Source organism: Conger conger, chromosome 17 (assembly GCF_963514075.1).
Source record: "Conger conger chromosome 17, fConCon1.1, whole genome shotgun sequence".
Taxonomy (NCBI): domain Eukaryota; kingdom Metazoa; phylum Chordata; class Actinopteri; order Anguilliformes; family Congridae; genus Conger; species Conger conger.
Window position 1 is genome coordinate 37,510,136 of NC_083776.1, and position 26,535 is coordinate 37,536,670.

Consider the following 26,535-nt stretch of genomic DNA (forward strand, 5'->3'; position numbering starts at 1 on the left):
CGGTTATAGATGCAGGATAACTGAACCCGGTTATAGATGCAGGATAACTGAACCCGGTTATAGATGCAGGATAACTGAACCCGGTTATAGATGCAGGATAACTGAACCCAGTTATAGATGCAGGATAACTGAACCCGGTTATAGATGCAGGATAACTGAGCCTGGTTATAGATGCAGGATAACTGAGCCCGGTTATAGATGCAGGATAACTGAACCCGGTTATAGATGCAGGATAACTGAACCCGGTTATAGATGCAGGATAACTGAACCCAGTTATCCTGTATCTGGAGCGCTGAGTATTTATGTCTGCTCCTGGGGTTCCGAATGAGTCGGAAAGGAGAGCACTCTTTTCTGACCTCGAAATACCCATTACCAAAATCTTTACCTCTGTCTCATTCCCCATTTGGTGTTTGTAGATTTTGTCAACTTGTCTTGTAGCTTGGTAACTTTGCGTTTCATGTCTTGTAAAACCGGTTTTGTTCTCAATGGGGTTTTCCTGATTAAATAAAGTTTACATGGAAGAATAAAATCACAGTACAGGCTCTGAGATGCTTAGTACCCGATGCTCATTGCCCAATACCCATATAAATGAGCTCAGCTCTGCTTACAGTTGGACAAGAGGCTCTTTCAGGGATGCAGAGAATCATGGGAAGTGACATTCTGTGTATGATCCAAATAGCTGGGGGGAGGGGGTTGCTGAACATTTATCAAAATAAACAAAATCATGCCAAAGATTCTATTCCTGGCTCAAGATGCCCAAGTGCTCCAGGTCTGCAGCGTTTGCTGTGTCTTCTGTGTGATCCCGTACAGACCAAACCGTGTGATCCCATACAGACTGAATCATGTGATCCCGTAAAGACTGAACCATGTGATCCCGTACAGACCGAACCATGTGATCCCATACAGACCGTACAGACTGAACCATGTGATGCCATACAGACCGTACAGACTGAACCATGTGATCCCATACAGACCGTACAGACTGAACCGTGTGATCCCATACAGACTGTACAGACTGAACCGTGTGATCCCATACAGACCGTACAGACTGAACCGTGTGATCCCATACAGACCGTACAGACTGAACCATGTGATCCCATATAGACCGTACAGACTGAACCGTGTGATCCCATATAGACCATACAGACTGAACCATGTGATCCCATACAGACCATACAGACTGAACCATGTGATCCCATACAGACCGTACAGACTGAACCATGTGATCCCATACAGACCGTACAGACTGAACCATGTGATCCCATACAGACCGTACAGACTGAACCGTGTGATCCCATACAGACCGTACAGACTGAACCGTGTGATCCAATACAGACCGTACAGACTGAACCATGTGATCCCATACAGACCGTACAGACTGAGCCGCATTCCTGTCATAGCAGAACGTGATCCCTGGGTTACTGTTGCTTTAGTGCATTATTTATGTGCTTAGCCAGTTCCTTTTCCATGGCTGAGGCTGGCTTTCCCTTTCCTGATTTTTACGTTCATCAAACATTAATAAGCTGGGTATCGGCTGGAGGAATTGGGTTCAGGGTGCAGCAGCCCTGCTGGGGACCGCGTCCGTTGGGTGGGACAGCCATCTGCTACCTCGGGGTTTCCCAAACTGTGCAGGCCCCCATCAGCACCCGAGCGGGTCCCGCCTCACTAAAAGAGCCTCATGACTGATAATGAAAATGCGATATGAAAATGCTTTTAACATATGTCGTCAGGATAGGCTGTGAATTGTAACTACTGTTTAATGTGACTGATATTCCCATCTATATACAGTGTATAATGTATTTTTAATCATAAATAGATGCATTGTGTATTTGTTTTATCTGTTTACCTGGGTCAGGCCTTTTTCAAGGCAGCCGCGCACATATGAAGACGTTGTAGCACACAGCACTCTCTCTCTCTCTCTCTCCCCCTCTCCCCCTCTCCCCTTCACCCCCACCCCCTCTCCCTGTCTCTCTCTCCTCTCTCTCCCCCATCTCTTCTGCAGATCTCTGCCCTGGAGAAGAACCTGGTGGATCTGAAGTCTCCCTCAGCTCAGGATGTTGCTGAGATGCTGGAGTCCTATCAGAAGGAGGTAGCACTCTTAACATCGTCTGTCTGCCTGCCTGTCTATCTGTCTGCCTGTCTGCCTGTCTGCCTGTCTGTCTGCCTGTCTGCCTGTCTGTCTGTCTGCTGTTGTGACCGAAAGCTTTCACCCCGCTGTGAATGTGCAGCCAACACGTGCCTTTTTGAAAACCGACGTCACATTGACGTCTTTGTCCCCATTAGCAATGGCCGCTTAATCCAAAGTTCAAAGAAATCCCCTTTTGCGGAGCTAATTTATGATCTATATTTTTCCACGCAGAGCCATTTTGGCTCCCATCACTAGCAGGTTCTGAAGCAGCCGTGCTGGGCTGAAGATTGTTCTGTGGGCCAGCTTATCGGTCATAAACACCACACAGTCTCTTCTGGGTGGGGTCAGAGGTCTTTCCGTGCTTGCGCAATAACACCTTTACTTTGAGCCACTTGTGTTGGTTAGTGTTGTTGATGCGATCAGAACAAGTGCACTTTCATCACTGTGCATACGCTCCAGCGGAACTTTCAGTACTGAAGGTCACGGAGGTCAGCCTCTTATAAGCAGATAGGTGTGTGAAGGCAGTGACTATTTTATACCTGTGTGTGTATCATAGGGTGTTTTCTGATGGGGGGGTTTGTGTTGTGTGTGCTGTATTGTGTTTTGAGGCGGTAACTGAGCTCATCGGAGGATCGCATTTATTTATTTTTTGCCGGAAACTCCTCAGCCAGGGCTGCTGAATGCACGGCTTTGGATAAAAGAGGGGGAAGTGAGTGCCACCTCTTTGAGAGGGAGGGGGGAATAAAGAAGGCTCTGTTGTGGCTTAGTGAGGTGCTCAAAGGCTGGGGGAGGGGAAGGGGCCTCTGGAGTGTGGGCATCCTAACCTGGAGGGGGGGTCTTTTCTCTCTGTACAGAGCAGTGTGGACGAGGATAAACCATTCATTCTGGAGCAGCATATGGAGGACATCAATAGGTAACCCTCACGCCCCCACACCATCTAACCCTCACACTCCCTCACCATCTAACCCTCGCACCCCCATACCCCCACACCATCTAACCCTCACACCCCCACACCATCTAACCCTCACACTCCCTCACCATCTAACCCTCACACCCCCATACCCCCACACCATCTAACCCTCACACCTCCACACCATCTAACCCTCACGCCCCCACACCATCTAACCCTCACACTCCCTCACCATCTAACCCTCGCACCCCCATACCCCCACACCATCTAACCCTCGCACCCTCACGCCCCCACACCATCTAACCCTCACACTCCCTCACCATCTAACCCTCGCACCCCCATACCCCCACACCATCTAACCCTCACACCCCCACACCATCTAACCCTCGCACCCCCATACCCCCACACCATCTAACCCTCACACCCCTATACCCCCACACCATCTAACCCTCACACCCCTATACCCCCACACCATCTAACCCTCACACTCCCTCACCATCTAACCCTCACACCCCCACACCATCTAACCCTCACACCCCCACACCATCTAACCCTCACACTCCCTCACCATCTAACCCTCACACCCCTATACCCCCACACCATCTAACCCTCACACTCCCTCACCATCTAACCCTCACACCCCCACACCATCTAACCCTCACACTCCCTCACCATCTAACCCTCACACCCCCACACCATCTAACCCTCACACCCTCACACTCCCTCACCATCTAACCCTCACACCCCCACACCATCTAACCCTCACACTCCCTCACCATCTAACCCTCACACCCCCATACCTCCACACCATCTAACCCTCACACTCCCACACCATCTAACCCTCACACTCCCACACCATCTAACCCTCACACTCCCTCACCATCTAACCCTCACACCCCCATACCCCCACACCATCTAACCCTCACACTCCCACACCTTCTAACCCTCACACCCCCACACCATCTAACCCTCACACCCCCATACCTCCACACCATCTAACCCTCACACCTTCTAACCCTCACACCTCTACACAATCTAACCCTCGCACCCGCACACCCTCACACTCCCACACCTTCTAACCCTCACACCCTCACACTCCCTCACCATCTAACCCTCACACCCTCACACCATCTAACCCTCACACCCCCACACCCTCACACCATCTAACCCTCACACCCTCACACCATCTAACCCTCACACCCCCACACCATCTAACCCTCACACTCCCTCACCATCTAACCCTCACACCTCCACACCATCTAACCCTCACACTCCCACACCCCCACACCATCTAACCCTCACACTCCCACACCATCTAACCCTCACACTCCCTCACCATCTAACCCTCACACCCCTATACCCCCACACCATCTAACCCTCGCACCCCCACACCATCTAACCCTCACACTCCCTCACCATCTAACCCTCACACCCCCATACCTCCACACCATCTAACCCTCACACTCCCACACCATCTAACCCTCACACTCCCACACCTTCTAACCCTCACACCTCCACACCATCTAACCCTCACACCCCCTCACCATCTAACCCTCACACCCTCACACTCCCTCACCATCTAACCCTCACACCCCCACACCATCTAACCCTCACACCCCCATACCCTCACACCATCTAACCCTCACACCCCCACACCATCTAACCCTCACACTCCCTCACCATCTAACCCTCACACCCCCACACCATCTAACCCTCACACTCCCTCACCATCTAACCCTCACACCCTCACACTCCCTCACCATCTAACCCTCACACCTCCACACCATCTAACCCTCACACTCCCACACCCCCACACCATCTAACCCTCACACTCCCTCACCATCTAACCCTCACACCACCACACCTTCTAACCCTCACACCCTCACACTCCCACACCTTCTAACCCTCACACCCCCACACCCTCACACCCCCACAAAGGAGCTCCCTCAGTCGGAGGTTTAGGGTGAACTGGAAACCCTTCCACAGCCCTGAGGACCTTCATAACGGGCCTGGAGTCTGTCCAAGTAGCAGAGTGGTTTACTGAAGAGGCATTTCTAATGGTCATTGTTACGAATGCGCACCTGTGTAAGCTCTGACTAATGCAAATGCCTGAGCACATCTGCAGTGTTCGTCTCCGTTGCCAGGGAAATGGGTGACGCAAACCGTCTTCGTGCTATGGAACTGCTTTCACCCACTTTCACCCTGGCGCTTAGAATTCTGAACCCTGCTTCAATTCATTTGTCCCAAATGTGGCTCTTGACTGACAGATAATTGGGTTGGAGCACTGAATTAGTTATAGAGCTTGGATTGAGAGTTTCACAGCTCATTGGCCTTTGGGCTAATTGGTAGGTTGTTTGTTGCGGACTGCAGCTGAAAGGGATTGTGGGAGACCAGGCCTGATTGGTGGTAATCCTGGCATGGCCCCCGTTCATAAACCTTGCTTGCATAAAGCAGCCAATCCTCATCAGGTGCCTAAACTGCCATGAACAGCAGTGAACCCCTAGAAGAGATCCGCTTCTCTCCCACCTTCCAAGTGGCCATCTTCTCTGAGATGTGCTCCCTTCCAGTCCTCAGATGGGGCAGACTGGATGGCTGACACGAGTACCTCAAGAAATCGTGTGCTAAACGAGCATTGAGTTATCTGCTTTTGTGGAGTTCCCCTGGGAAGACATGTCACTTCTGTATTTGAGGATATAGTGGAACACGCGTGGCGTGGCGCTCTTAGAGGTGTCCCAGCACCTGTGCTTGCACAGTGGAAACAGACCCGGTGTTCCCGTGAGTGCTGGGTCCCATAGTGTGTGCAAGGTGGAAATTCACTGAATGAGGAATGTGTCCATTGGTTATTCATATATTAATTTTTTCAGTAATGGCTGTTCAGTCATGGCTGTTCGTGAATTTGTGGCTGTTGAAAATGGTAATACTGTGTACTTTGGAGTAATAATTGTATCACAGTGGTGTGTGTGGGTGGCAGTTATATGGACATGCGTTTAGGGGGAGGTATTGTAGTCATATGGACGCGTTTGGGGGAGGTATCGTTGTTGTATGGATGTGCATTTTGGGGGAGCTATCATAGTCGTATGGACCTGCATTTAGGGGGACGTATGGCAGGTATCGTAGTTGTATGGACGCCTTTAGGGGGACGTATGGCAGTCATATGGATGCGTTTATGGGGCGGTATAGCAGTCTATGGATGCGTTTAGGGGGAGGTATTGTAGTCGTATGGACATGTTTAGGGGGAGGTATAGCAGTAATATGGACGCCTTTAGGGGGATGTATGGCAGTCATATGGATGTGTGTTTAGGGGGAGGTATCGTAGTTGTATGGACGCCTTTAGGGGGATGTATGGCAGTCATATGGATGTGTGTTTAGGGGGAGGTATCGTAGTTGTATGGACGCCTTTAGGGGGATGTATGGCAGTCATATGGATGTGTGTTTAGGGGGAGGTATCGTAGTCGTATAGACCTGTATTTAGGGGGAGGTCTCGTAGTTGTATGGACGCCTTTAGGGGGAAGTATGGCAGTCTATGGATGCGTTTAGGGGGAGCTATGGTGGTCATATGGATGCATTTAGGGGGAGGTATGGTGGTCGTATGGATGTGTGAAACGTAAAGTACTCCTTGTGTTACTCCACAGGCTGTTTGAAGGCAACAGCGTGGAGCAGATCTTTGAGAATCTGAAGCAGGACGGCTCGTCTTTCGCTCAGAAGCAGCTGCAGGTAAGGCAAGGTCCTGCTCGCTGCAAATGCAATTCATGTGATTACATATATATTACTTTAACCTCTCTTAATATACAGGGAGACCTATTTGCAATGTCTCTGAGTTTCTGGCTGGCTGGCTGGCTGGCTGACTGACTTCCCATTGTTGAAATGTGCATGAGTAAGTGCTGGTGTGTAGAAGGGGGCAGTGGGTGTTGTGACGTGTGCGAGTAGCGGTGGCATTTTTAAGGACAGAAAACCAACGCAATTCAGGACATGACAAAATGTTTGGTTGTCGATAGCTAGTTAGTAACTGTTATGTTTACACCACCTAGTGAACATGGTGCCGGCACCATGAGACCTCTCAACTCAGACATTCAGCACTCCTGAAAGCAGGAGAATTCTCTGTTCCTGCTTCATTGGTAAGCGATACATGACTAAATACACAGTATTCAAGTGCCACCATTGTCGCATATTTTGGCCAGTTAACAAGCACCCTTTGCCCAGTCTCATTTGCAACTAGCGGGACACATTGGACACTATCTGGGAGCATAAACTCTATGGTACATTCAAACATTTCACCACCAAAAATTTGTATTCTGTCATAGTAACAAACTAAAGCCACAAATATTGAATAAAAGGTACCAGTGCACAGAACAGAAGTCCAAATCCAAAGAAGAATTCAAACAGCAACTTCCTCTACATAATTTATTCAGAATCAGAGCCAAAAACAGCCCAGAGTTTATCCAATACAGCGGTACCTAAGAGCAAAATTAACTTGAGGAATTCTTCTGTAATTGTACCACGTCATTCTACTGTCAATATCTGCTACTGAATGTGGAATAAATATACAATCTTGCCGTTGGTTTTATGTGATGTCCCTTTCAAGATTCTGTGGTCATTTATATTGTGGCATTATATCAGCCATGTGTAATAACCCCATGTGTATTCAACTCCTTTCAGTCCATTCTGATAACGATTTGATTGGGAACTATAATCCAGTAGAGAACAGTGGTATATGTCATGTGTTGGTTTTGAGGACTGAGATGCGTTGGTCATCATGGACAACCTTTAGCTGATAAACACACATTTCTGAGGGCTGCTGCTTGGCTGACACGCATTTAGTGAACCTGACAGCTTAGTTGGCGAGCCATCGACTGCATCATTTTGAATCGTGTGGCTTTCTGACTTTATAATGATATCTGAAATGGTAATGCGTTGTCTGAATGGTTTTCTGGCCTTGATTGGGTCACTGTGTAAAAACCTTCAATTGGATCAGTATAATGCTGTAAAAACTCTTGATTGGATCAGTATAATGCTGTAAAAACTCTTGATTGGATCAGTGTAAAACTGTAAAAACTCTTGATTGGATCAGTGTAAAACTGTAAAAACTCTTGATTGGATCAGTGTAATGCTGTAAAAACTCTTGATCAGATCAGTGTAATGCTGTAAAAACTCTTGATCAGATCAGTGTGATGCTGTAAAAACTCTTGATCAGATCAGTGTGATGCTGGACAAACTCTTGATCAGATCAGTGTAATGCTGTAAAAACTCTTGATCAGATCAGTGTGATGCTGTAAAAACTCTTGATCAGATCAGTGTGATGCTGTACAAACTCTTGATCAGATCAGTGTGATGCTGTAAAAACTCTTGATTGGATCAGTGTAATGCTGTAAAAACTCTTGATCAGATCAGTGTAATGCTGTAAAAACTCTTGATCAGATCAGTGTGATGCTGTACAAACTCTTGATTGGATCAGGCACATCCATCTATCTCCTACCAAGGTCCCTGCAAAGCATCACCTTCTCATTCTGATTCAGCTGAATGAAATGAAGGGGATGGATAGTGATGGATGATTGTCTGTGGGTGAATGTGGAGGAATCTGAGGCAGCACACGGATGCTTTCAGTCTTGTTCCTTCTCATTAAAAAACTGCTGTTGTACAGACTTGCCTGAAATGAAATTGGCATTGATGTTTCTTGTTAAGTCCAAGTTTGAGTACCAGTTCTGCCCTTGCAGGATTTTCCATTCCTTTCTTAGACTATAATGAATTCTGATGGCTAGCCTTGCATAATGTTATCATCAGTCTGGTATTATAATGGTGGAAATGCATTGGAGGCGGTGGGAGGTGTTTGCATGACATCTTAATTCAGTTAGAAATGTATTGTACTGATTGGAAGCCTTCATTTAAAAATGTTTTAATGACATTTTATATTCCAGTGTTGCTGGAGATGGAGGATGTTAGCCGATCACCCATCTTTAGGAAATCTGATACTGATATAACAGGAAGTCATTTTATACAGCAATGATACATATCCCAAAATGAGCAAATATACTTCAGTTTCAAGAATTTCTAATGGATTTATGCAACTCTAGTATGCAAGTCGAAACCACTGTTTATAAAAAGCAACTGCAAGACTCAGTAGATCAAAGATATTTCAGTTCTTTATCCACTGAGGACATAGGATTTTATGAATGTGATTCTTCATTCTGTCCTGATGGCTATTTATTTATTTATAAAAACACATTAAAAATAGCAGAATCTTAAATGGAGGGGTGAGATAATTCTCTTCATGTTTAAGGATGTGCAGTGCAGACTCTACCAATGGATGACTTTCAGTGCAGACTCTGCTAATGGATCACTTTCAGTGCAGACTCTACCAATGGATGACTTTCAGTGCAGACTCTGCTAATGGATCACTTTCAGTGCAGACTCTGCTAATGGATGACTTTCAGTGCAGACTCTGCTAATGGATCACTTTCAGTGCAGACTCTACCAATGGATCACTTTCTGTGCAGACTCTACCAATGTATCACTTTCAGTGCAGACTCTACCAATCTATCACTTTCAGTACAGGTGTTTGAAGGTGCAGAATGGTCACAGGCCACGGATTCATCAGTTACAGAAACACATACTCACTCAAATAGAAAAGCGGTTCAGTTGTAGAGGGAGCCCAAGGCTGGCCCAAGGTGCTACTGTTGAAAGCCCATCTTCTGTCCACGTTTCTGCAGTGAGTCTGATTGTTGTGTGCATTGCCTTTCAATTGCTCAGACCCTTTCCAAGATGTCTCCCACCTCCATGAAGCTGACCTTCAGGCAGCTGCAGGCAGGAGCTGGGATGAGCTTGCAGGACGTTCTCATTATGGAGTACAGGCTGAGCCAGGCCTGCATGGTAAGCCCCATGCCTCTGAATCACTCTGGGTCTGTCCTCCGGGTTTCACTGCTTTCCTTAATGGAGGTTACAGCTCCCCCTGTACTGTACGCTTACTTTATTTTCAGCAGCTACACTTTAGCCCTGTACCTGTGTTATTAGTTTATCGCCGGTATATTTTAGTCATTAGCAGATTTGTGTTTTGTGTTAATGGGCTTTTATTCTCTGTGCAGAGAGGTCAGGACTTCTATGAAGGTGTGAGGGCAGGTAAGCTCTCTGTGTGATCTCATCTTCACGTACAACATATAAGGGGATAAGGAAATACATGCAAGAAAATAGCTTGCCTTTCGAATTATCCTTGATTATCGATAAAGTAAATGCAACACTGTAATAATTCACATTTCACGGTTTAGGCGATCGATCCTGTTATTTTAAATTAATAATAGTAATAAAAATAATACCTTTATATATTACTTTTCATGCACAAATATTATGAAGGGTTGGGACTGCCAATATTAAATAAATAAATAGGCCAATAAATAATTAATTAAAATGGCAATGAATAAAATTCAGAGTTAATACAATCCATCATTAATTAATTAATTGTATTACACTATTTCATTAATTGCATTGTGCATTGTCTCGATATTGTTTGCACTGTGAAATAATTAAATGTCAACATCGCCCATTTTGATTGGTTCCAGCGAATACTAAGTCACAGCCAGTCGATAATGAGCCTTTCAGCTTGCCTGTGAATCCTTGACTTGGCTGTGTCGGGAACAAAAAATGATGGCATCTCATCATGTTATCAGCATGGTATCATCTCACTGTACTTCGCTTTTGTGGAAACAGGCATTACAATATGCATTACAAACAGCATTACAATATGGGCTGAAAGAGTATATGTTCAGGTTGAATTTGAAATGATCCAATCCAGAACAAGAGAGCTGCGAAAACATCTCAAAAATAATGTTGCCCGACCTGTTGTTGCTGCCCTCCCCGACAGTGGGTTGATGACGTCCTTACCATATCTCATGCCTTTCAGATAAAACTGATGACCTACCTGAATTCACCTCCACCTTTAGAACGCGCGCCGTTTCCCCTATGCTACATGGAATGTCACATTTTAAAGGCAGGACTTCAGAAATGCGGGGAGTGTTTTCAGCCTCCGGGCGTTTGAGATACTGGCCCCACGGTCGTGCAGATGCGCTGATACCGCGTGCCATAAGGCAGATACCGCATGCCGTAAGGCAGGTGCTGTGTGTGATTATCCGTGCGCCCCGCTGCTTGTGCAAAGCTCCTAGCCCAGTCGCTGGCACGCAGGAACACCACTCACATTCATTCCAAGGTGTGTCGTCAGTGACATTGTGGCCGTGGTCAGCGGTGGGTCTTTATAATTTTTTTATATATATATTTAGAAAAGGTTTTCTAAAAAGGATCCCTGCTGATATGTAAACTTCCACTATATCAAAATCACAGAGATAGCTTGCATTGATTGAATAAATGTGTGTGGGATCATGCTGTTCGAGGTTTCAAATGTGTAATGTGTGTGTGTCTCTGTGTGTGTGTGTGTGTGTGTGTGTGTGTGTGTGTCTGTCTGTCTGTGTGTCTCTGTGTCTGTGTGTGTGTGTGTGTGTGTGCGTGTGTGTGTGCGCCTGTGCCTGTGCCTGTGTGTGTGTGTGTATGTGTGTGTGTGTGGTGTGTGTGGGGGTGTGTGTCTGTGTGTGTGTCTCTGTATGTGTGTGTGTGTGTGTGTGTGTGTGTGTGTGGCTCTGTGTGTGTGTGTGTGTGTGTGTGTGTGTGGATTTACACAGTGCTCATTGACAAGGACCACAGTCCCAAATGGACGCCCGGCTCCCTGGAGGCAGTGACAGAGGCGTTCCTGGACGGGTGTTTCGAGTCCCTGGGAGACGGCGACCTGCGGCTCTGAGTGCGTTGGCTGCAGAGAGACCACTGTGAGGCAGACCCTGGGCCAGTCTGGACACCATCCTCTCATCTGCCCAACGCTGCTCTGTGGCCTCTGCGTAAGGCCCCTTTTTATTTTTTCATTCACAAGAATTGCCTTGTTCAAATCTGTCTTAGTTTAGTTTAAGACTAAAGAGTCAAATTAACAGCATTATAACATCATATGAGCGTCACCCTGCTGAAAAACAGCTCAAGCTAGGTTTTTGAAACAGCTGGTACAGTAGCTGGTTGACCAGTTAGACCCGCTCTATACTCAACATGGTTTGATCAGCTCAAGCTATGTATTGAAACAGCGGGTAGCTGTTATTTCTAGCTGGCTATAGCTGGTTTTCCTCCAGGGCAGTTACATGGGAAGGATACTGCCATTCAGATGGCTGTCTTATGGTTGCATGGTACTGATCGGTGCTGGTACTTCATAGAAAATGTTAGCTTAATGCAATGTTTGCTAACATACATGTAAATGGATTGGCTAGCTATTTGTCATTAGCTAGCAAGTTATATAACAGTGGTTCAACTTCATTTAAGATTTTTTTTTTGGGGTATCTTAAGTTAAAATAACGTTAAGTTACCTACCGTTAGTCTGTCAACTTCACAAGCTGCCAATGAGATTGGCTAGCAAGCTAGCGCTGTTAGCTAACGTTAGCCATTTCAGAGTTTTAGCAGGCGAGATGAGATGATTACGCACAGGGTCCCATGCAGCAGGTCTGGGCAGATGAGCCGCTGACATGATGACGTGTCATACTGTGACATGGGGCACATCACATCCCAACATCTCCCCTCTCCCAGACTTTCTAAATGTGTAAAGAAGTCTATTTAGTCCTTTAATAAATGAACATTTTGGAAAATGTTTATTGTTTTGCAGTTATTTCTTTTTTGAATCGACATGTACAATATTTGAAAAAGGATGCAGTGCCACAGATGTCTCGGATGTTGTGCTTTGAGCAGAATATGCTCTGGTTGTGCTGTCTGAAGCTGGAGCAGATTGCTCTGAGCTCTGAAGCAAAAAGCCGAGGCCCTCCCAGCTAACAGGGAACGTTCTGACAACATTCACTAATGTTATATATAGGTTCTAAGAAGGTTCCACTGTACAAAACTAATGTTACTGGAACGTTCTAGAAGTGTGATGTAAGACTGTTTTACTTCATCATGTTTTTAGAACGTTGCTCGCATAATGTTCCGAAGATAATGTTCCTGCAACATTCTGGAAACGTGATTTAAGAATGATTTGCTTCACAATGTTTTTCAAACTTTGCACAGAAACCTTTTCCCCAGTAGCCCAAACAATAACATGTTCAGGTAACCTACACTAAGGTTCATTTAACGGTACTGCAACGTTGTGCGAACGTTAAGAAAAGTTACATGCAATCATTCCACAAGAACTACCAGAAAACTTGACAAATGTAAGTTTTGGGAACCAAAACTGACCTTCAGAAACATCGTAAGAACCTAAACTTGCTATAGCTGGGCTGTGTCTGAGTCTAAAGCTCACTGCTCTGGGCTCTGGAGCAGAAATCCCAGAATGATTACTGAGCAGAACTCCTACTGAGATTCAATAACAATAAAACATGGAGTAGGGCATCTGGTTTCATTCCAAAGCTCTTACTGTAGCACTATTGGGTACTTATTAATATTTGAAGCATACATAACTCATCTTTCACGGTGATTTTCTTATGCATCAAGCATTTGCTGTGAAGGCAGGCATTTTTCAGATTGAAGGACTGATTTGTTGGAGTTGCAGTGAGGTGGTCCAATTCTCACTAACTGGTGTGCAAGCAGTCAGGTTTGACCCTGTGTGTGTGCACGCGTACGTGTGAGCACGGAGTTGTTCTTAACCAGTTTGGATTCATTGATTTGTTTATTGAAAACCCGTTTGTAGTTGACATTATGTAGTAGTTGTGTGCTCTGGGTGCTTTGTAAGTACGTTGATGCTGACAGAATGATGCAGGTTAGGTATTGCTTTACATTTTTTGTCAAAAAGAATTTTCATCAAAGTGCTAATGCAGGGATATCATAAAATATTGATATATACCGAATACTGATCAGCGCATTGTTACATCATGACTTTGTTTTAGGCATTGCTGTATTAAATTTGCAGTAAAACCTCACTTTTTATTTACATTTATAATGTAATACAACGGGCGACCACACTGAGGCGACGTAACGCTACTGCCACCAGCACACACCTCATCCTCCGCCCCTCTGCTCAGTTTGGCAGACTTTGAAAGATACTTTAGTCTAACAAGACTAGGCTATGAATCTTCTTTCTTGACTTAGTCCAGTAGTAGCCTAAAGTTGTATTTTATATTTCCTTATTCTACTTCGAAGATATTTGAGGAAATATGTGGTTGAAAACAACAGAGGCGTTCTGTTCGTTCTTTTCAATGCATCATGAGTAGGCCTAAGTGTCTCCTGAATCTGCAAAAACAAAACACGCAGCACTATTTACTGTAAAACGTAGGCTAAATGCCCAATTTATTTAAATCGAACATTTGGATTATGTGAGATTTTTTCCCCATTCTTTTAAATAGGAGTATGGTCATGGTGATGGCTATTTCACAAGTTTATAGCCTGGTCTACAGCCAGTATTTTCATTAGAAATTTGCTGATGTATATTGATAGTTAATTAGTCATCAGGAAATGTTCCCAGTTATTGATGGTTGAAAAAGTCATCGAAGCCAAGCCTAGAGATTAGCGTTTGACCTAACTTACTAATAACTGGCCTTAAATCGTTCATGTAAATCACAATATTTTATTGAGACTTCCGTAATTACTTAGTGTGAAAAAAATACAGCTCCATAATTTGTGATTAATTACGTAAAATCTGATGCAAAGCAGTGTGCAATGTTTAGTGGTCCAGCCATTGAAGAAGTTGTGTAAGGATATACATGTAGGCTGGGTGTTCAGGCTGCTATCGTGTGTGTGTGTGTGTGTGCGTGCGTGCGCGTGTGACAATATGTGTGTGTGTGTGTGTGTGTGTGGGCATGTGATATTCTCTGTCCTCTGCCCATAAAGCCCAACCCAAGGCCTTCACCCTGGCCATAATTCAGAAGGAAGGTTTTGAAACATGAAACAGGTAATGCAATTATCGTGGACATGCCTCACATTTTTCAAATGCAAGATACTTTTGCATTTTTTTCTGTTCATTTCTGTCGGTAGCCTGATTACTGTGACCTTTAAACACGGATGTTATGAACTGTCTGCTCTACATCCGTGTGCAGGATCCGCATTGGTGCTCCCTCGGAATGCAACCGTTGGCTATTTAACCGGACGTCTTGCACACAACCAACCCCTCCTTCTCAAAGTCCATGTTTGCTGAAGTTCAGTTTATTGTTTGCTTTTGTAGGTGTGAGAGGTGACGTTATTTAGATTATCTTGTGGATAAGAAACGCAGTATGTGTAATGTGCATCTGCAGGGCAGTATGTGTGTTAAGCTGAAAGTTTTCAGAATGTTGTCCAGATTGAGCTGCCAGGAGTTCAAACTGTCTATAGCTCAGTGTCATTCTCCGCTCCTGTAATATGATTCAGTGTAATTGCTTGCCTTCCCTCCATTATAAACCAATTTTGTGAAATCACATAACTATCAGAAGAGTGGAGTCTTGGTCTCATTGTTTTTTGTGGCGTTTTGTGGCTATTAAAGTGTCACAACACAGGGGACAGTGTGGATATTTGAAAGGGTACATGGGAATTTAGCTGTAATTTCCACTTACCATCACAAATGTCACAAAACAACCAAAAATGAGAATCTGACAAATGACCACTGTAATGAATGTATTACATTATGATTATCAAGGTCAGTCTGTAAGCAGTGTGTTCATCCCCTGTGTGCTGGGAGGTAGCTTTCACTTTTAAACCCAATTGGCTTTGGGATTTCATGGGGCAAGGTGCCATGCCTTGAAATTTGAACTAGTCAAAAAACATTTACTTGTGGTCTCAAATTCTTACAGACTTAGCTGCCTGGTTCTCTTCAAATACACAATTCTGTATTTCAATAACATCATGGCAACAGCATTAGCAGGCTGCAATGTAAAGATTTGGTTGGATTTCAATGGGATTCATTATGAGCTATGATGTGAGAGAGGGACCAGACAGTGTTGTGTGAGCCATAATCTAATCATCATCTTCGGGAGGTTGATTAACATGCCTCATCAGTCCGGCTCCCAGACTGAGCGGTAACGCATCACTGCTATGTGGTGACGGTTCTGACGTCTCTGCTGAGCCATGACGCTGATCCTGAAACCCCGATACGGCAGTGCCAGGGGGTGCCAGATCTGTCTGTCTGGTGTTGACACCGGAGCTCATTAACCCAGGGAACCTCTGTCGAGGAAAGGCCCGCGCCCACTCAAAGCTGTTTGCACGGGAAGATGAGCGAATTTCGCCTTGATCATGCAACCGAGAAACTAATCTAATAAATACAAATAGGGCATGCTGGGCAAGCTCCCACCAGAAGTTAACGTCTGATCAATTGTGGTTTTTCTCCCAAGGTATGTGGTTTATGATTATGGTTCCTTATTGGCTATCCCAGACACTAAAACACTTGTATTCATGTGAATTGTTCCAAAAATTATGGAGAAAATCACAAAATAACTGCACAACTTCCCTGTGTTCGGAAGACCGTGTTAGCTCACGATGTTCCGAACAGCACCTGAAGCGGAATTACTACAGTTTTAAACTGATACCGTCTACATAAAACTATATTGTACGGTTCGTAGTCTCTCGTTAGCAACAGCTTCCCCACCACACTGTCACAGGGGAGCACCATGTCGCTGTATGCTGAAATGGCTTGTGTATGTGACTTGTACCAAGTTTTTATGAAAACAGAAGGAGTTTACACACACACACAAAAACCAACGCTGGTCTGCAAGTAGTTCTTATTTATTGGTCATGAAAGTTGCATTGTTTGGATCACAGTGCGCTAACTTAGTGTTCGGAACACAGTGAGCCTACGTTATAAACACTGGTTATAAAAAATATTATTTATTGTTGAAAAAGCTATTGAATTATCTGCTACTGCTAAGTATGTAGCCTGGCAGCTACATTCAGAAAGCATTCTTTGGAAAATGAGGTTCCTTCTGACTCTATAATCGCACGTCAGTTAGCATGCTGTAAGTAGCAGCCGCTATCAACACCTTTGCCATGAAAGAGTACATGTACATGTCTTGTACATGGCACATAGTCTGAAGCAGAGGGGAGTGAAAGCCCCTATCACAGGCAGGATTCTCTGTAGTTCTCCTGACATTCTGGCTAATCTTACTCTTCCTGGGGTCCGTGTTTGTGCACTTGTTATAAACACCGGTAATAAATGCCCTTCCTCATTAGTGCAACAGTAATAACTATGACTGGGCTTAGGCTGTGGCTGTGAAACCAGCCCTCAGTGGTTTTCAGTGAACGTGAGGTTAATGATTCCGTGGTTTTATCAACAAAATAAAAATGCGTTTTACCTTCTGTGAATGTGTTCTCGTTTTGTCTATAAAATACTGCAGAAATGGATGGCCTTGGAGGCCACGCACTGCTGTGTAAAACAATACCACAGGTACCCACGTGGCTCTTTCCATCACCAGCCTGCCCTGATGTGAGCCCCATTACCCAGGCTTGGAACAATCTGGAAGTATTCACATGAAGATTGAAATGGGGTTATGGGCTTTTATTTTACATGAATTGGCAGCACATCGGCATCATTAATTGGTCTGTACAGAGTGGCAGCTGGATTGGAAGGCAGGTAATACATTGCTTGACAATATGACAGAAATCTCATTTCCTAAAAGGTGTGTTATGCAGAACTCCGTCCTCCATGGTCTGGAAATGTCCTGTCACATCTGGCACACAGGAATAAATCGCAACAGATCTTAAAATAGTGGCAGGATAATATTGGAAGATGTTTTTCCTTATTCATTTTTACTTTCTTTGCACTTCATAGCATCCCTACAGCAAACGTCGTATTGATTTGAGCATCACAGCAGTGTGTGAAGACATAACGGCCACGCTGAGTGGCTGCTCAAAAGGCTGATGTTTAATATAGCACCTTCTGACACTTCTTCTGGCGCCATACGGGCCTCTGAACCGTGATACACATCCGGTCTATAACCTCATTATATTAACGCTCTAAAATGACTTTTCATAATGTTTTGCCATCCTGCCTGATTATTTAATTAAAAGACTCCCACCATTCATTTTGTTGAAAAAAAAAAAAGCAATCTAGTTTGGAAATGCAGTTTGTAATCTATGGGGGCCTTTTCAGTTATTTGCATAATTTACCTTTGTTGGTGGCCCATTGGATGAATCTCAGTCTGAATTAACTAAGGAACATTTTTATTCTTTTTGTTGTTTTGTTTTTTCTGGATTGAATGGTTTGACAGTATTCGTATAACACTGCTCAACAACCTCAGAGGTATCTTCACTAATAGAGCAGTTCTGAGGTGTAATATACTGTAAGATTACAAATGATGGCTATGTCCTGTTTGTGATTTACTATTTTATATTTTACAATATACCCTGTTTAAAATCATAACAATAGACACAACACTAAAGTTCAACTGACATCATCTTGTACTTTTCAGTAGGAAAGTACGGTTGCCACCAATCTCTGTTGTGATTGGGTCCTCCAGACTCAGCGCTGCAGTTCTGGCATATTCAGGCCCCGGCAGTCTCTGGGCTCATTACAGTCACTTATTTTTCTCCTGTTTATTCTTTTACTTGCTCCTAACCTGGAAATCAATTGACGTCTGCCATCTTTAAGGACATTCCGACCTGCTATATGTTCCTTCTAAGAGCTAGAAGTAGAAGTTCCTAATCTTTGCTTTGAAGAAGAAAACATCCTTGAATCCTTTGCGGAAGTACTAATAGTTACAGATGTGGCTTCGAACAGACGTTTGAAGGAGCAAGGACATTACGTTTGCCAAATTCACGTTTCCTTGATTTCCCCATCTTCATTCCTTTTTCTTGCCTCTTTTTCTAGCCCCTCCCGATGGGTGGAGCTAGAGCAAGAAAAAGAAAATAAGCGATTGGATTGAGCCCCCCGTGGCCGTAGACCTTGTGGGTTAACTGGGCTAACGCCATGCTGTTTAAGCATGGAGGGTTTCAAATGGCCCTTTAACATTGTCCGTTTTATTATAAATAGTACAAAGCGGGAATTTGCTACTATTTTAGAAAACTTCCCACACGAACACTGCTGTGCTTGTGCTATCCTTTCAGAGTGATGTGGGCCTCTTGATTTTCCACTGTGCAGGTTTAAAAAGCATTGGGCGATTTCGTAACAACATTAACATCAGCGAATGCCAAGGCCACAGAGAATTGTGCTGCATAATACAATTGGCAGGTGGCAGTACATCATAGTACATTTTGGCTTTGTCAAAGTGGCTGGTCTTGAATTTCCTTGACCAAAGCTGATCTTCTTGTGATTCTCAGGGTGGGGGCCTTTGGCTGAATGAAATATTTTGGTTCTCTCTTCAGCCTCCAGAATGACCCCCTGTCCCTCTGCTAAAATCCTCCAGTTGAGCCTCACTATCTAGGGCAATTCCTTTGGTTCGGCAATACATCTTAGGCTGTTAAATGAGGCGGTTTGGGGGTGGGGGGCACTTACAGTATGAGTTGATAGTGGAGGCACAAAATACCTATTAATAACTTCTCAGTCAGGGAGCTGAATTTTGACACCAGGATGCTACGTGAGTAGACGGCAGATTTTCATGTAACTGCAATACCACCCCCCCCCCACACACCCCCCGACTTCCTCCTGAGAAAATGTACCGATATACTCTGCTACTTAATTACTGTGATATTAAAACCAACACAGTGCTATGAAATTCCACACCGTACTCTCCGTAAACCTCGACAGGTAGGGCTAATCCTCTTCTGTGCTCTGACCTGTGCTAGCTCTGACCTTTGAGAGTCCGACACCGCGTCCAGAGACATCCAGCCAGTCAGCTCCTGCAGCCTATTATCATTCCCAATTTTTCCTGGGCATTTCCAGCTCCTTAGCACTGAACTGTATCGACTGAATGTATTTTGATGTTTTTGTATAATTAACCTGTAAAGAAATAAAAGCTGAAATTTGATTCTGTCATCTCATGTACATCTTTTGACCTCAAACTTTGTCTTCAGTCTACAGCAAAAACAAAGGAATTGACCTTGCTGTTCCAATACTTTTGAAGGGGACTGTAAACGTATATATTCAGCTTGTATGTGCAGGTATACTGTACATGACATGTTTGAGTATGTTTAATACAGCTATTAAGGTTATGTATCTATAGCTAGCTGTTTGCACAGTAGCTAGCATTAAAGCTACCTACGGACCTCGGTTCATGAATTTGCACAAACATTTTCTTTAATACATGGTTCTGATTGGACATTGCTGAACATCCCACTTGTAGTTCAGCAGTGATTGGTCATGTCAGCGGAGAGTGGCCGAACCAGAAATGCCCGGGAAAAATATGCTGGAAAGAAGTATGTGCTACAAGGAGACCTGCGAATGACTGTGAGCTGTGATCCGTCCCGTCTGTGATCCTCACATATTTTCCAGTCCTCTTTAATGCTCTTTATCTGTCGTGTGTAGTTGTACACGTGGCTGCTTTGTGCAGTCAATATTTAAACCCCCACTGCGTGTGCAGGAACCTCCGCTGAAAGGATCACATGATGGGACACAGATAGTCAAGGTCACCACACTGCACTTAGAAAATAGAGCCAAAATGTCCGTGTGTGCATGCGTGCGTGCATGCGTGTGTGCGCATGTACATGTGTGCGTCTGCGTGTGTGCGCGTCTGCGTGTGTGCGTGCATGTGTGCGTGTGTGTGTGTGTAGAGCAGGCCTCAGTATGGATTAGCTGTGCAATAAAACACGGCTAAAGTCACCCTTGTGTTTCCGCTGTGCATCCCACTCCGGGCAGAATGGGTGCGGTGTCTGTCCCTGCCGAGAGCCGGCTGGCCGGGGCAAACGACCTCCAGCTCCCCCGCCCCCCTCCGTGGGGGCAGATCTCAGACGCTGTGCGGTGAGGAGGAGGAGGAGGAGGAGGAAGAGGGGGAGAAACCCCCCATGGCGGTTTGGCTTCAGGGCAGGTCGCACTCGATGTAGGGGATGTCGCCGTAGCGACTGTCTACCTCCGCCCACTGCTGCACGGCTCCCGCCACGATCTCCTCCGACAGCCGCTGGGCGTAGTCCAGCAGGGCCGGCTCGATTTTCGGGGAGTCCTGGCCCGGCCCGGTCTCCGTGGCGACCAGGGCCACTTTTTCACCCTCATGTTTATCCAGAGGGCCGTCTGCCTTCTGCACGGGCCTGGCGTTCTCCGGACGGTCGCGGTGCTTGGACTTGATGCATCCCATGCTATAAATAATGTAGCATTGGTCTGAAGGCAGAGGGGGCTTTTTAAAGAACAGGCTGGTGTTGGCCGCTGTGGGGGAGTGAGCCTGTTCTGGGAGCCGTACACTGCAGCTAGGAGGCCACCTTCCGCTGGGCTCTGGAAAGGTCTAGACAGACGGCCAGGCTCCGGATCCCTCTCGCAGACATCCCTGGCCTGCCCTGTGGAAGGAGGAAGGAGAAGGAGAAGAGCTCAGTGCAGTCTTCCTGTTTCCCACAACAGCCAATGAGAAAGCGCCACATCACAGGCGAGACTGCTGGCCCTGAGGTTTACACAGTGACTTAGCATCTTTACCCTGCTGCTGGAATACACAGCCCAGCAGGTGAGTCACAGGGGGCAGTTTACAAACACAGGGCTCAAATGAAAGCACACACACACAAACACACACATATGTACTCACACGTGTGCACGCATACACATACGCGCACATAAACACACACATATGTACTCACACACACGTGTGCACGCATACACATACGCGCACATAAACACACACATATTTACTCACACACACGTGTGCACGCATACACATACGCGCACATAAACACACACATATTTACTCACACACACGTGTGCACGCACACACAAACACACACACGTGCACGCATACACATACACGCACACAAACACACACGTGTGCACGCACACACAAACACACACGTGTGCACGCAAATACATACACACTTGTGTGCACGCACACACATGCACACACGCGTACACATTTCTGAGTGATTTCAGGAAAAGCTGAAGGCACCTAATTTCAAATGCCAATAATGTAATATTTGCAGAAGAAGAGGATTGCCATGTCCACACTGATGTGCCAGCCTTTAGATCAGCCCTGATACAGGGGCAGTGGAGCCAGAGCTCCATCCTCACGTTCCCCTGCCCAGACTCAGCTCTGATAACAGCAATAACAGCATCCTTCCCTCTGAAAGGCAGCTCTGCCGGGTACACAGCCTGCCCGGAAGGGCAAGAGAACTCTCATTTCCTTCCACAGCCATCAGCCGAGAGATAACTGCCCAGCCACACCCCACTACAGAAGCGCCAATTTGGTCGCCAGACTGATGGAGAGGAGCTTGCCTGGGACACCATGGTGAACACTAGGGATACTCTGGTGTGGGAGCAGGCTTTTGTTGAAACCAAGCAGTTACACATCCAATTCTACTAATCAACCATCACAGCCTTTGCTAAAGACCTTGATTAGTAGAATCAGGTGTGTAACTACTGGTTTGTCACAAACGCCTGCACCCACTCCAGCCCTTTCTGGGTAAGATTGAGAATCTCTGGTGAACACCAAACACCAAACTCTGATTCATAGCTACCCGCCTCTGACCACTCCCCCACACCCCATCCCCCAACATCACGTCATCCTCAATCTTAATGGTGGCGAACACCTCCTCAAAGTACTGGAAGTGTAATGTAATATTGTTCTTGCACAGTGTCCATTCATTGAAGTACCTGTCCCTTCTCAAGCCAATGTTTTCCAAAGAAGCCTCCCACCAATTACTTCATTTAATTTTATTTATTTGTGAATGTGTCCTCTGCATTAATCCCATCCTAAGTACTTGGGAGCAGCGGGCAACCATGATGTGGTGCCCGGGGACCAACCCAAGTTCTGAGGCCAGTGCCTTGGTCAAGTGCAATGGAGCGGCAATTTAGACACTCCAATAAACCTAACCTGTATTTTTTTTAGACTGAGAGGAAACCGGAGGAAACGCACACAGACACGGGGAGAACATGCAAACTCGGGGCGGGGCTCGAACCCAGGACCTTGCTGCTGCGAGGCAACGGTGCTACCCACTGTAATCAACTGCCCTAAGATCGGTAGTCAATTAAAAAATAGTTATAAAAGATTGTAGGAAATTCACCATCCAGTGTACCGCCAATAACAAGCCAAATGTAAGACAGATGCCAAGTAACTAATTTTAAATGCTTATTAAATCCAAAGCAGGCCAAAAACTGAACGTCCGTTTTTTCAGTTACTCGGAACCAGTGAAATGGAGGGCCAATTACCAGTTCAGCATGAAGTTAGAGGGGCTTTAAACTTTTAGGTGATACGTTCTAAAGAGATTGCGCATTGGCACCTGAAACACGTCGACATTGCTCGGGTGCGTAGGGCTACGTGGGATGCGTCTCTGCGCCATCCATGCACTCTATGTAAGCTATACATCTGCTGGAGCTATCAGTTTCATTCTGTAATTGCGAAGGCAGTGCAATTTAATGCCTCACGCGAACACACAAAATCAACAGACTGACGCAGGCTAGTCCGTTTACATAGCATATAAAATTTAAATCTCAGCACTAAACTGGTTTCATTTTCCAATCGAAATACGTTAATCATCAGTACGCTACTGGACGTGAAATGGACAAGGCACACAAATCTCAGAATTTCACGGAATCGTGCCTTGCCCTTTCTCTGTAATAGCGTAAATATATTGCTAGCAGCCCCTAGCTGAAAACGCAAGGTCAAATGTAAGAATATAAACTACAACGGAGCAGAAATATTAATACAGAACAATATGTAGCTACTTAGTAAGTATGTATGCGTTATCATTATAACGTTGAGATGGCTGGCGAGGGAACCCTCCTTTTAGAGAAAAACTGTAAAACTAGGCTATTTCTGCGAATCTTTAGCAAAACATCGTCTGATCCCATGGCAAAGGCACGGCCACATGCTAATGTTGTCTTAATCGAGTAGGTAACCAGGTGAGAATCTATTTCATAACCTACCTTTGAGGGTACATCTGGAAGTTAGCGGCATGATAATTTAAACTAAAGCGACCCATCGGATCGCAGCAACTAAAACTGTTGCCCAAATAGTGTCATGCTTCTTGATGAAAACGCAAATTCCGCACGGATCCGTTTTGTTCGAGGCAATTAAGCAGTATATACAAAACAGTTGTCAGTGAGCTACAGACCCTTGTACAATCGTCTTCTCTCTTTACAAAAAACTGCGCAGAGATGTTTTTGTACGTGAAACTTACGTGTAGGCTATTAGATCCTCGTCAAAGGCTGCAATGGAATTTTCAGAACCAAGTTCGCCCAAAACTATTTCTGAGCATTTGCCGTGAGTCGCATCGTCCAGAGCAGATTCAGTGACTTCTCTTCGTTTGGAGTCCAGTAAACATGATATTTGGTCAAAGCTATCAAATTGCTTAGAACTGTGCAGCTTTGGGTCAGGCTGCCCTGCAGGGTCTTCCTCTGCGCTAAATACAGCGGTTCTTTAAGTAGAATGGTCCCGCGACTGAAAATAATCCTTTTTGTTTGCCACATTTGTCACCTGTATTAAATGTACAGAATAAACTAGTCTTATAAAAGCACAGCTACATATACGTGTACCTTACGTCCTTTTAGTGTGCGTAGTGGGGTTAATTTAAACAACGGTGCCCTCTTGTGGGAGCTCGACATAGGGTTTTTAGTGTAGATAAATACTGCAAATATTTTAATTATTACATTTTTGCATGATGCAGTGGTTCAAAATGCAAAATCTGAATGACGAGTTTATGTATCATCTAGTTCTCAAAAGCAGACATTTTTGCCTTTCATATGCCACATATTCTGAGTGCATGCTGATTAATGTGTAAACATGATATGTACTGTAAACTCTTTCCTGTCCATGTTCTGATATTTGCACCATATTCCAATATATGCTGTGTTAAAACAAATAAAATAATACATTTGTATTTGTACAGATGCTATTTGTATTTTCTTTGGATAAAATATTATACATGCATCTGATACTTTTCACAGATCGCCTACATCGAGACCTGCAGGTAAATCTGTGGCATAGATGCAAAGGACTATGGGAAAATAGCAGGTGTGAGATAAGTGAGCAGTGTTCACCTGTGTCACACAAAAACAATCTTCTGTAAACACACAGCAATAATCACAATGTTCTGTAAACACACAGCAATAATCACAATGTTCTGTAAACACACAGCAATAATCACAATGTTCTGTAAACACACAGCAATAATCACAATGTTCTGTAAACACACAACAATAATCACAATGTTCTGTAAACACACAGCAATAATCACAATGTTCTGTAAACACACAGCAATAATCACAATGTTCTGTAAACACACAGCAATAATCACAATGTTCTGTAAACACACAGCAATAATCACAATGTTCTGTAAACACACAGCAATAATAACAATCTTCTGTAAACACACAGCAATAATCACAATGTTCTGTAAACACACAGCAATAATCACAATGTTCTGTAAACACACAGCAATAATCACAATGTTCTGTAAACACACAGCAATAATCACAATGTTCTGTAAACACACAGCAATAATAACAATGTTCTGTAAACACACAGCAATAATCACAATGTTCTGTAAACACACAGCAATAATCACAATGTTCTGTAAACACACAGCAATAGTCACAATGTTCTGTAAACACACAGCAATAATCACAATGTTCTGTAAACACACAGCAATAATCACAATGTTCTGTAAACACACAGCAATAATCACAATGTTCTGTAAACACACAGCAATAATCACAATGTTCTGTAAACACACAGCAATAATCACAATGTTCTGTAAACACACAGCAATAATCACAATGTTCTGTAAACACACAGCAATAATCACAATGTTCTGTAAACACACAGCAATAATCACAATGTTCTGTAAACACACAGCAATAATCACAATGTTCTGTAAACACACAGCAATAATCACAATGTTCTGTAAACACACAGCAATAATCACAATGTTCTGTAAACACACAGCAATAGTCACAATGTTCTGTAAACACACAGCAATAATAACAATCTTCTGTAAACACACAGCAATAATCACAATGTTCTGTAAACACACAGCAATAATCACAATGTTCTGTAAACACACAGCAATAATAACAATGTTCTGTAAACACACAGCAATAATCACAATGTTCTGTAAACACACAGCAATAATAACAATGTTCTGTAAACACACAGCAATAATAACAATGTTCTGTAAACACACAGCAATAATAACAATGTTCTGTAAACACACAGCAATAATCAGAGCAGTAATGTGATACAGGCCCTCAGTGTACTGCACATCTAGGCTCTCCAATTAGCAAAACCTAACCTGCATGTCTTGGGAGGAAACTGGAGTTCCGCACAGACATGGGAAGAACATTTTAACCCAGGCACCACTGTACTGCAGGTAGTCACAGCAACTCTCAACACAGGGTAATTCGCAGTTAATTTCCTATGGTCACCAGTTATCCTGCATGTACACTCACATAGTAGCATGGATGCTGCCTACGGCACCTAGGAATGCCACTGTCAGTGCAACAGTGACATGTTGTCAGGAACCGGGTCAGAGGAACCCAGAG

At 44.6% G+C, this 26,535-nt stretch overlaps 2 protein-coding genes across 3 annotated transcripts in view; one reads left to right on the plus strand and one right to left on the minus strand.

Annotated features, from left to right (window-relative positions):
* hibch (3-hydroxyisobutyryl-CoA hydrolase) overlaps positions 1-12,695 on the plus strand; it is a 37,576-nt gene extending 24,881 nt beyond the window's left edge. Inside the window, exons 9-14 of the mRNA XM_061226306.1 lie at positions 2,003-2,089; positions 2,983-3,041; positions 6,671-6,752; positions 9,783-9,902; positions 10,115-10,148; positions 11,696-12,695. Of these exons, the coding sequence (XP_061082290.1) occupies positions 2,003-2,089; positions 2,983-3,041; positions 6,671-6,752; positions 9,783-9,902; positions 10,115-10,148; positions 11,696-11,811 (498 nt within the window). The 3' untranslated portion in view covers positions 11,812-12,695. The remainder of the gene's footprint in view (positions 1-2,002; positions 2,090-2,982; positions 3,042-6,670; positions 6,753-9,782; positions 9,903-10,114; positions 10,149-11,695) is intronic.
* A 4,777-nt stretch (positions 12,696-17,472) lies between these two features.
* LOC133116732 (small membrane A-kinase anchor protein-like) lies at positions 17,473-24,487 on the minus strand. 2 transcript variants are annotated; one of them, XM_061226634.1, is made up of 2 exons: positions 24,174-24,487; positions 17,473-21,350 (listed from the first exon to the last, which is right to left on the minus strand). In XM_061226634.1, exon 2 carries the CDS (start codon positions 21,152-21,154, stop codon positions 20,882-20,884), a length of 273 nt encoding a protein of 90 aa, XP_061082618.1. In that variant the 5' UTR covers positions 21,155-21,350; positions 24,174-24,487; the 3' UTR covers positions 17,473-20,881. The 2 variants fall into 2 exon arrangements, with proteins under 2 accessions (XP_061082618.1, XP_061082619.1); XM_061226635.1 differs by lacking the exon at positions 24,174-24,487 and adding an exon at positions 23,920-24,080.
* Positions 24,488-26,535: the final 2,048 nt, after the last annotated feature.

Excerpts from the sequence above, each read along its gene's own strand:
- LOC133116732 (XM_061226634.1), bottom strand. The coding sequence starts at position 21,154 with ATGGGATGCATCAAGTCCAAGCACCGCGACCGTCCGGAGAACGCCAGG.